Source organism: Catharus ustulatus, chromosome 2, assembly GCF_009819885.2.
Source record: "Catharus ustulatus isolate bCatUst1 chromosome 2, bCatUst1.pri.v2, whole genome shotgun sequence".
NCBI classification, from domain to species: domain Eukaryota; kingdom Metazoa; phylum Chordata; class Aves; order Passeriformes; family Turdidae; genus Catharus; species Catharus ustulatus.
Window position 1 is genome coordinate 61,017,291 of NC_046222.1, and position 12,202 is coordinate 61,029,492.

General features: G+C 41.0%; 1 protein-coding gene across 8 annotated transcripts in view; it reads left to right on the forward strand.

Moving 5' to 3' along the window:
- The window catches only part of ENOX1 (ecto-NOX disulfide-thiol exchanger 1), a 362,795-nt gene that overhangs the window by 323,403 nt on the left and 27,190 nt on the right, over positions 1-12,202 (forward strand). For all 8 annotated transcript variants that reach the window (XM_033051505.1, XM_033051506.1, XM_033051498.1 and 5 more), the window contains one exon: positions 11,273-11,380. In XM_033051505.1, coding sequence (XP_032907396.1) covers positions 11,273-11,380 — 108 coding nt within the window. The remainder of the gene's footprint in view (positions 1-11,272; positions 11,381-12,202) is intronic.

The following is a 12,202-nucleotide window of genomic DNA, read 5'->3' on the forward strand; positions in this document are numbered from 1 at the left end:
TAGCATGGCTCTAATTTAATGAGTTAGCTCCATTTCTTCTGTCAAGCTTAACTGGCCAAGGTATGGGGCCATGGTTGTGCAGCTGTGCTGATTCCTGAACTGGTACATTTGCCAATAGGCTGGTAATGTTGCATGGTGCTTCATTACATCATGTAAATGTAGGATAATGTTCTTTTCTCTCATAACTCCCTGGGCATGGTGGGCTGAATTTAGCTCCTGCAGGCAAGGGTGTCATCCACAAATCTCCATTTAAATCATGCTTCCATCCATGTTACATCCAGAAAGTTACACAAGTGCCAACGGTTCTACTACTGCACATGTTGGGGTGTGTCTGAGACATTAAAGAGGCACCTCATTCACCCAACCCCTAGGGGCCTGATTCACTGGCTGGGCTTGGGATCATACTCCTAACACACAGTGACAGCACTGTGCCTTCGCTGGCAGGGGTGCATTAAAGCCCAGCCACGGGGGAACTGCAGGAGCAGGGGATGCGCCGCAGTGCCTCTGAAAATTTGTGCTCAAACTGGAAAGCCAGAACAAAGGGAACAGTCATGTGTGGTGGGTGTATGGCTGACATAAAGGCTGACACGCTGCAGTGAGTGCCACCAACTCAGCTCAGCATGTCTCAGCAGGAATCTGAATATATTCTGGCCCTGCTGATGACCCACATGGGTGTCATTCTGATGCAGTGGGATAAAAGTCCACTATTGCCTTCTCTTCTTTTTCTCCCCAGACAAGACCAATTTAATGTGAATTGCAATGCAGATTGTGAACCTGAGCACTCAGAAGCCAGGAGCTGCCAGAACCACTGCCTGTGCATTTTGCTTTGTATACCTCAGAGACCCTTCTCCATTTGGTGCCACAGACAGAGAGTACACAGTTAATCACCACCTGCTCAATACCTTCCTGTCCTTGCTGTTCAATATGCAGCTCAAGGTCTTTCTGCAAAGGCCACATTGCTCCTGACATTTCCTACCTACTGAGGACTTTCTTTTGCAGTTTACTAATCATTTAACATGTAAAATAAATAGCACGTGCATTTGAGACTGATACACCTTTTTTCGAAGAGCTCTGATAAATGCCAGATGGCTAGCAATCATAAAATCACAGAATCATTCAGGTTGTAGAGGACCTTTAAGATCATCAAAGCCAACAATTAACCCAATATTGCCCAGTCCACCACTAAGCCATGTCCCTAAGCACAGCATCTACACATATTTTAAATATCTTCAGGGATGGTGACTCCACCACTTCCCTGGGCAGCCTGTTCCAAAGCCTGACAACCCTTTTGGTGGATGAATTTTTCCTAATATCCACCGTAACCCTCATTTCAGGCTTTCAGTGTTCATGCACAGTGTTCATGTTTCATCTGTGATATGCCTCACTTTTGTGATTGGGAGGGTAGGAATTGCTGTTGGAGTGCATTGCAGCTCCCTCTTTGCACTCAGTGCTTCTTCAAAGGAGGATGGTCAGGGGACATATTTGGTGATGTGTACTGTGGGGAGCACACATTTTCCACAGTATCATCACTGGGAGACAGATTACAACCCTTTTGTCTAATTGAGGTGTCATCTATCAGTTTTTTCAGCAAGACCATGCACCTCTAAAATATAATAACTCTTTTGAGTAGAAAAGCCAAAGGTAGCTAGTTCTGCCTTTGAAGTTAAATGGATTTCTGCCATTTCCAGCCATTAGAGCAAAGCCAATCCATTTTCAGATGGAGCTAGCAGATTCTTTTTTTTTTTCTACAAGCAAAGATGGCACTTCTCAGGTCTTTCCTTCCTTTTTTTTAGCAGCTTTTTCTCATATAAGCAGTAGAACTGAATATTCCCATGGTCCACACTCTTTCAGTGGGAGCAGGAAAAAAAAGAACATCTTTGTGCAGGGGATTGCAACAAACAGTAGGACAGGGCATTGGGTGGCTTTTTTCCTCATCAATCTTTTAACCAATCTAGCACCTGTTAAGTTCCAATGAGCCTCAGCTGGCATTGGTGTCTGCAGGTCTCAGATCTTTCACACGTGTTGTTAACTGTCACAGCTATTCCTTTCTGTCACATACAAACATTCTGAAATGTCAGAAGTCAGACACCAATGCTGGTGGCTGAAAATTGCTGAATGTGGTGCTATGTAAGTGCCATGGCCATTGTAACAGTGATGTACCCTTAAATATACAGGTTCTAGTAGCAGTTTAGTGCTGAAATTAAGATCATTGTTGAATAGATGGAGCATGTTATGGCTATATTTATTAATATAGCCTAAGTGCAGAGGAGATTTGTAGCCTTTTTTTATTCCATCTAACTCTTGCTCACCAGACATTTATTCAGCATACTGCCCAACCAATGTACTTATGCACAACTGTAAACTGATGCTTCTCCAAAGCAGCATTAAAGAAGAATAAATACAAGAGATTAAAAAAATATCACTTTTACTTGCATTTTACCTGGTAAATAAACAGACCAGAATAATTATATTGGAAATTTTGTAATTGCTGCTCTTGGAGTATGAATTCCAGTTAGATATTTTTTTCGCTGTAAAAGTCGCATTGGAGTAGCAATGACAGTACTGATAACCTTATAGGGAATGGATACAAGTTAAGTGTGAGGGACTGGACCCAACATCCAGATGTTCACTTCCATGCCTGTTCCTTCTCTCACCCAGTGGCTGATATTTGAAAACTGATTAAGAAATATGTGATCACCCAGGAGAGAGAGAAGTGTTCCCATACATGTTGTCTTAGTTCTCTTGTGCTTTTCAGGGCTCTGTACAGTCAAATCCATGTTTAAACTTCCAGAAAACACTTACATTTTTGATTATATTAAAAAAAAATGGAAAGGAGCATCTGGCAATTAAGTGCTCTTTATTTACCAGATCTCAGACAAGCCAAATGGTTCTCTTCTCTGTTTAACAACCTTTCTTTATTGAAAGTAGTGTTTGATTTCCCACTTCTGCAACCACCACTTCAATAATATTAGGGGAGTGTAAATAAGGCCCCACAGATACTTTAGGCACCATATTCCTGACAGCTGTTCAAGTGGTAAGATGGAGGAGAGTTGCATCTTTTTTCTTGTTAGTGCTGGTAAAGCTAGACTGAGATGGCAGCAAGAATAAACCCTCCATAGAGAAATAATTTGGTGCACACATTATATTTACAGTATGAAATAAATGAACTAACATCTTCATTAACATGCTTGTGTAGTCTCGTGGTGGTAAAGGACAAATCTTGTAAGTTTTACAGTCCAGTGATCTTACATGAATTTTTTAAAAGATCCTAAATACTAGCATTGGCTTGCTGATTAGAATTTCCAAATGTGTTTGATGCTATCAGTGCTAAGAACTCTGTTTCCATTACTAGGAATTGTGTTTCAGTGGAAATTACACTGGGTAAATTGATTCTCTTCCATAATATCATTCTTCTAATTAAATTTTTATTCCCCATCAAAATAAATAAATTATTTTTTCTTGAATAGGAAATCCAAATTTAAAAGATCTATTTTGGTTTGTTGAGAAAAGGCATGCTGTCTCTTGCTCATTTTCAGTCCCATGAAAGAAGAGATGGGATCACATTGCTCAAGTGCCATTAACTGGTGAAGAGTTATCCACAATGGACTGTACAGGTGAAAGGCTGGAGAAGATGATCATGTTGTTATGACTAGAAGATGATCATGTCTTCCTTTGACTGTGCGTCATGCAAGGTGCCAGCTTGCTGCCTTGTAGGACAGATATGAGGGCAGAGGGAACATGACACTCATTTGGCATCAGCCAGCTTTCTTTGATCAGGATCTACTCACCTGCTATCAGTAAAGTCAAGGCTACGTGATATTCCAATCACCTCATTTAGCAAAGAAAGGAGGGAACTTTATAGATGAGGTACAATGGGCTTTTGTCAGGCTTCTCCCCTTCACAGGCCGGCCACCTAAATAAAGAACTCTGCATAATTTGGTGTGAAACCCAGATCACAGAGAGGGATCCCTGATGCTATAGAGCTAAGTGTCTTATTAGAAAATTTAAATTCTGAAATGAAGAATTGATTCTGTAAAGTTCCTAAGGACTTGGTCTTTTCTTCATTTGCTGCAAAAGTCCATAGCTGACTGAAGACAACTTCCCTTTCTTGATGAGTAAGAGGTATACTTGAAAATTACTTGGCAGAGGAAAGCTGTGGACTCTCTCTTAAACCCTTAATTGTATCACCCATGTTCTCCTTTCCTCTGCTGACCAGCCCTTAACACTGCCTCTTGTAGCTGGTGTGGCTAAATTGCTAAGCCTCACAGAAACAAAAGAAATTGAGAGCTAATTCTGTGGTATCTATCAGCAATTCTCTAGAATCCTAGAAAAACTGAAATCAGAAGGTACCTCTGAAGGTCATGTACACCTCTGCTCAAATCAGGGGAATCTCTGGACTCATCTCAGTTTTGTTCAGGACCTTTTCCAGCTATGGTCTCAGTACCCTAAGGATGGAGAGTCAACAGCTTCTCTGAGCCCTTGCTCAAGAGGCTGGCCACCCTCACTGTGGAATATTCTCCTGCTGTGTAATAAAAATGTTTCTTGCTGTCTGTTTGTCCTCAACCCTTACTCAAGAAAAGCCTGACTCCTACCTCCTCTGTAACCTCCCTCTAGGTAGTTTCGGTGTGTCTCTGTCCATCTGTCTATTTTCTCTTTTGGTTTATTTCTTAGGATACAGGCCTGTCTGCAACTACTCTGAGCCCTATAGAGCTGTAGGACCTCTGGAGTCTGGAAATAGATAATACAATAATAATAATAATAATAATAATAATAGCAGGGAAGGGAAGCATGGCAGACTCCTCCCTAAGGAAGCAGCTGGACAGATTTGTTCTTTAGTGCCAGTGCACAGATTCCCCCATCCAGCTGTGTCCAGCTCCCCAGCCCCCTCTGAGGGGATTAACTTGCGGAGCAAACATGTTCAGCATGGTCTTTGCCTCTGGCCAGAGAGAGAAGAAAACGCACTTTGCAAGTGAATACCTGTCTAGCAGGAGCTGGGCTGTTCTTCACCACCTCTCTTTCATCGTTGCTAACCCTGTGATCCATCCAAATAATGCCATCCATAGTGCCAGGGATACAGCCAGTCCCTGAGAGCTGGCAGGGATGAGAAACATTGCACTATTACACTGTGGTTCTTTTTAATCCCTTAAAAAACCCAAACCCACAGCCATACTCTTTATTTTAATAGTGCCTTGCTGCAACATGGCTAACTTCCTTGAGGGCTCATTTCTAAAGCTTCTTTGACTTGTCTTTCACATTTTCCTGTTTCCTTGGTGATTTGTCAGGCCTCATCAGCGTCTTGTTACTAATGCATATTTGCTCAGCTGGGAAGTCACTTTCTCATTATTCAAGCCTGCCATGTGCTGGCCATTTGTGATACGAAATCTTGTCTGGCTTGTAAGAAGAGAAAGACACTCTTCCAGACAGTCCATGGGAGTAGTGGGAGGGGGATGTGTATTTTTATTTTGGAAATGATTGATTTCCTTTTAATTCATTTTTTCTTTTCCTCCTACCTAAGGAATATTCCGAAAGGAAACATTTACCATCCTCTGTATTTGTGAACAGCTTCTAAGAATTTCAAAACATTCATTTCATTGAGATTTTTTCCATTTTCCATTTGGCAAACTCTGAACTTCTTTTTCTTTATATAAAATAAAATTTAAAAAGATGGAACAAGGTTTTACTAGTGAAAAGAGAAAAATATAATAAAACGTCAGAAATTGCTATGATAAGTGAGTGTTTAAATCTTTAGGTGAACTCTGCAGTCATTTGAATGTCTGTGGGTTAATACTTTTCAGATCTCTGATTCTTGTGTAGTTTCAGGAAAAGAATTTCACTTTTGCACGAGTTCTGCTTCCCAGGGTTACTGTTTACGTGCATGCCTTGGTTTCTTTTGGACTGAAAAAAGTAACACTGGTTGGGATACAGCCTGCCTATTTGAGACACATAAGCTGCACCTCCTTTTTAGGCATCTAATGAATCCATTTTTCCTGTATAAGGATATATTTCCTATAAGTAATAAGTGGAGAGTAATATGTTTCTCCTACACATGATTTAGGCAGGAATATCCAGTTTGCCTGAGTTCACTGGGTGTTGAGGATGACCATTGCACTGAGTTGGCCGAGTTAAGCTGTGTAAGAGCATCCCTGTTCGATTGATCCACTAATTTCAGAGACCTTTAATGGAGATAATTTCAGGACAAATGGGAGAGTCTGTCTCCTTGCTGTGGCTGAACAGGCTGGGTTTGCTGAAACTGCCCTCACAACCTGTGATCAACATCAGCGCTCCCACCCCTCCCACCATCTCTGAGAGCACTCCGAGGTGCTCTTTTGTCTGCTCCTCCTTACTGCCCTTTCTTTAAGATCTCTGTAACCTTTTCATACTTCATTTCAAGCAGCTGTAGAGAAAATCATAAACAAAATAGCAGGGGCGGATTCATTCAGCAGTGTAACTGCTAAACTTGTGGCAAATGCTGGTTTTCCTTTTCCATTATTCTGTCAGCCTTACAACATCCTAAGTACAGCCTCAGGCCCTGCGGTTACTTCTGACCTGCCCTCCCTATTCTTTGCATGCAACATTGCTGGTTTCATGCTAGAAATCATGATTTCCTTATGAGATCCTTGTCTGTCCAGCTAGGCTTGGGACATGACCACACTTCTAGGTATGTCCATATTTTATATTCAAATCCACACTGCCTTTTGGGGAGCAATGAAGAACTGTGGGCAGGGAGGAGGAGAGGAAATAGAAGGAGTATTTCATGGCTGCACAGTGCTACACAGCAGCAAGCTATTACTTTCCCTTTAGGACTTCTCATATATTCCAAGGCAGTGTGTGCTGCTCAGTTGTTAGCATTCTTGGCCACACTGGCACTGCATTGTACACAGCCTGAGTAATTCAGCTGGCTTCAATAATGCCATCTATATTTAATGTTCAGAAGCTGCGAAGATTGGTTTAAGATGGTAATTTTCTGTCTGCGCTTTTGAGATCTATGCAATATGGGTGGTACTGAGCTGTCTCTGGCAGGGATTCAGCATTAGAGTGGGAATGTGTGAAAAAAAAAAGAATCAAAATAAAACACACACCCTCTTTCACCCCACATAATGAAATTAGCTGCCCGCTTATTACGTACAGGGAGGATTTGATCCTCCTGAATGAAAGGAAGCTTAACACAGAATAGTGATATCTACCATTTCTGCACAGACCAGTTCCAGAGTTGCAACTGCAAATGCAATGTCTTGCATTTGTTTGGGGGGTCTAAAATGCATTGATTGATCTCTGAACAGGCAACCAGGAGGTTAATTCTCTCTGGCTTTCCCATCTCCTCTCTGGAAATACCAGTAAGAGGGTATTAGTGATGTCTGCCAATCTGATCTGGTCCTACTACACCGCTCAATCTCCCAGGGTCAAGCTGGCAGCTGTGGTGACAAATGCTTTTGGTTGCATGTAGACCAGCTGAGCTTCCAGGCTGCTACTGGTGGAGCTCTGCAGGTGTCTCTCTTCGGGATCATCAGAGCTGTGATGAGCTCTGTGATGTGCTTTTTCCGCTTCCTGACACTTGCATTTTGGTTCAGGGAAAAGACATTTGCATAACATGCAGAGCACCCTCACAGACCCAAAGAATTGCACACTGGGGACATGGAATGAAACAGAAATATGAGCCAGGTATTTCCTGGCTGTATGGCCATGGAATCAGTTCTTTGCCTGATAAAACTGGGGAACTTCTGTCTGAATGCTGTGTCACAAAGCTGGGAACATCAGAGCTTAAAGGAAATGGCCAGAGACGTGAGACAAGACTGAAAGGACAGACACTTATATAGCTGTGGTGACCATCAGTGTAGTATGTCCATTCGGGAAACCCTGGCAGAAAGGCTGGGTGAGATGGCAAAGTAGGTGAAACAGTATCAGACAACATAATCATTGAAACCAAGAATATTTTTTTATTTTGACTGATGGTGGTATATAGTTGCAAGAAATTTGAAGGGCAGAAGAAATATCTATAGGATGAATTTTTAATAAGCAGATATATGAATGAAAAACAAAGTAATTCTGAATAATTAATACCTGCGTCTTGGCATCATTCGTCATAATCTTTATGGAAAACCTGTCTGTTTATAAGCAGGCGTGACAGCACTCCCTCTTATGAAACTTGTCTCATTTCTGCCAGTGTAAGATCCTTTTCCCATTTGCTCCTAACTGTGCCAAACATCACGTGTTTGTGCTGAAATTTTAAGGGTGTTCATCTGTCTTAGGCTGATTTTTTTTTAAGTCACATTTATTTCTTCATTTTCCAAAATGAGACTAAAAGAGAAAAATATGCTGTTTGGCAGGTGTAACTCCTTGTTACAACTTCTTGGTGGCAGCATCAACCGCTCAGGAAAAAGAAATATCCAAACCTGACCCATGCAAAATTAGCAGGTTCTGCAGCTTTTAGAGATAAATATGAGGGAGAGAAAAAGAAAGTTAAACCCTCAAGGAATGACTCCAAATTTTAAGTGATTTTGACATCTCTGGAGGTTGAATGGGAAGGTCCCATTCCTGTGAATGAAAAACTTTATGTATGACTGGGAATAGGATATCTTAGTTACAGTTACTCTACTTTCCATCCCTGTGAAAATAGGACACATTTACTGTCTTTAGCCTATAGACACACAGTAAACCTTCAATAGTTGACAGTTTAACCACTAAGACTGCTAGAAGGTTTTATCTCATATCAAGTGCTTTGTAGCTCATACTCCAATAAGAATGCACACTCTTTTACCCCAGGGAAACTGAGAATGTTGGATATTTTCCTGGGATTCCTGTTCCTTGTTGGTGCAGAGCCAAGTACAAAGATGCAGAGCATCACATCTCCCTCTCTCTCACGCTCTCGGTGTCTTCCACACCAATTCCTCCCATGCTTGGACAGTTTTGGAAAAATTGCCTTAAACACAAAACAGGAAAAGTCAGGGTCAAAAGAAGAGACATATAATTAGACTAAATCACAGTGGGAGATCACAGTGGGAGATGCAAAAATGAAACAGTGGAAGTTTGTGAGCTGATCTGCAATAAGTAAAATGTGACCATGGAAGAGCCATGGGGAAGGGGTGGGTGGGATAGAGAAGGAGGTTTAACTTCAATTGTGTAAACAATTTCAACCCAAAGGTCGGTCTTGGTTTCCTCTTTGTAACAGTCGTTATGTAGTGAAAGGTTATTCAGGGGCAAGATGTACTGAAAACTCACTTGGGATCTTCCAGATGTGAGTTTATGTTGCTCAAAAGGATGGCCATAGGGTTTCTCCCAGAAGCTGGAGTAGAATTCTCTCAACCAGGATGAAGGTAGAGTTTGGCCACACTGGTGAGACATAACTGCTCAGAGAAGGGGGCAAAGACTCCTTTCTCATGATACATTGAGGTGTGTGAGGTCAAACAGGTTGCACCTGTGAAGGAGAGGACATCTCACCAGCTGCTGTTAGGTGATAGTCTGCTTATCACGCCTCAGGAGTTTCAGCTAGTGGCCATTGAGAGGGTTTATGGCATCTTTCTGGTGTTTTCTGCTGCTTTTCTGAGGATTGGAGTCCATTCAGCTAGAACTATCCTAGGTGAACCTTAGAGGTATGTTAGAACATGAGTTCACATGGGGTGACTAGATGGTCCCTTCTGCATGGGAGCCTGCATGGGTATCAGCGTGTGACCTATGGCAGTGAATACAAATCCAGTGTGTCTTCTGAAAATGTGGGAATCAGTACGCAACAGGTAAGGTGAACATGTCCCTGTTCAAGAAATGCCAAAGCAGAGTTTCCCACAAAAAAATTGCTTGGATATGAGCCTCAGTGGGAGAGACTTATTTATTTCATGGAAAAATCTTGAGATTCAAAATGATCTTGTGCTGTGGTAGAGTGAAAACACATACCAGAATGTCTCTTGAAGGCTCCCAGGGAACGGTCCAGGCGTCATGATCCATCAAGAAGATAACCAACTCATCTGGACTGTGGAGTGTGTGAGATATAATCAGACATATACCCATGTGTATTTTTACTTCAGTGGCTGAATTAATCCATCATACTGATGTTCACTTACAACAGAAATACACCACCAATAACTCCACCAGTCCCTGAAATGTCATCTGTTTCCAAGTCACTCTGAAAACAATGCTGACACCACGTCCTTTGATGCCTGAGACTTCCAGTGCAGTGGAACAAGGCCAAGACTTTTTCTAGGTTTGCTGTCTCTAACTTACCAAGAGCCTGAACACCTGCAACATCAGTTTGAGTCAGCCACCACCCTAAGCACAACCATAAACTAGGCTTTAGATGTAGGTACATGGTTAAATCAGTAATGCATGTTAGTAAAGCAATTAGTAGTTCAATTAGTCCTTTAAATGGAGTGTACTTACAAGCAATATATTGCCCCAGAAAATCATAATTTCCTTTCTTATTCACTAAGAGAAAACACATAAACTCTTTTCTTAATCTGTTTGTCTGCTCTTGCTTTTCATCAGTGTCTAGCATTCTTCACATCAATACAAAAACATATAACTATTTCAGAATTAATTAAATCTACTGACCTGCTCTTGACAGTCACAATAAATCTATGCAGGATCTAAAGCTAGCCAAGACCAGGGGACGTGGGCTTTCAAATATGCTTCTTCATCCCAGAATTCTCTTCATAAAAATAGATTTTGGTCATAGCTTTTTGTTTTGACAGTAGATCAGCAGTCTTCCTGGCTGATATATTGATTGTAGGGCATCAGTCTTCCTGATCTAATAAAATATCACAGCACAAGGAACCAAAAAAAAAAAAAAAAATAGGGAAGCTTTTGTCTTCTTGGCAAGTCAGTCTGAAAGCTTTCCAGAATATTGCTTTGCATAGAATGAAAATGGCTGTGGGCCAATGACTAATTATATTAAAGGGCTGTGCTTTTAAATTATTTATGTACCGTAGTGTTTACCCCAGTAGTATTAAAACCACCACATATACTTCTACAAATAAGATTTTGGTTCAGATGAATGTGACAGTCACTCTGTGGGTGACATACTATACCAGGAATTTATACTTTAATGTATTAAATAGCTTAATGCACATTAACAGATGCATTACTCGTGATGCACTGCTGCAGAAGGAGATGCAGATGAAAATAATTTACCTCTGGTCCATTTAGACACAGCAGATTATGCAACAATAATAAATGTAGGAGCAGACCGCAAAACATTGTTAGAAATGAGGATTTGTCAAACTGGGTATTTTAAACTGCTTTGGATACAGACAAGGCTAACCAGAAACTCCTTTTGTTTGTGCAGCAATTGCTGAGCATACAGGAAGAATTAAATAACAAAAAATCCGAACTGGAGCAAGCAAAGGAAGAGCAAACACATACACAAGCGATGCTTAAAGTCCTGCAGGAACAGGTGGGTGATTTGGCAGGAGAAATACTGGATTAAGCATGCTAAGGGGAAGGAAGGTGAAGCCATTACCTCTGAAAGTCTCATGGCTTCACCTCCAAAATCCATAGGAGTCTGACCACAGAATATGCTGTGAGAAGACCTAACCTTATGTGACCTGTCTGTCTGCTCTGATTAGGCTAACAGGGTTTGAGAAAGCAGAGTGAAAAGGGACCCTTACTTTATACTAAAATAGTAGATTTTGTGTCTTGAGTAGTATTTTCTCTTATGTGTTCTACATGCATATCTATGATAAGTGTTTTTGCTCTGAATTTAAAAACAAGTGTTGGGGGAGTTAAATATACCGAAGCCAAAACAACTCTCCCTTTTAAAATTAGTATTGGAAAAAAACCCACATTTTGGCATCTCCCATGTAATTTACACAAGTATTAGTATATAAAAAAACCTTACAGTGGCATTATCATAATGGCATTAAAAAAGTAGTTATCACTGCACTTACTTAAGCAGTGAGAATCAAATCTGTGTGAATCTGATTATCCCTCCTTCTTTGATACTAAAGCCCTAAATCTGTAAATCAAGAGAAGAAACAATGCATTGTGTGCAAGCACAGTGTGCACAAATACGTATTTTCTGTATAGACCATGTGGCTTGGATGCAATGAAATTGAAAATCTTCACCTGTGCTGCACAGGCACAGTCTCTGCTTTGACACCTTATTTTAACCCTTTCTATATAAACTTTAAGCTAAAATATTTGATGGCTTGGTTAAGTATTTGCAGTTTACGGTCTGTGGGATCTGAATTGCTTAGGTGGCAGAGATTCAAAATGC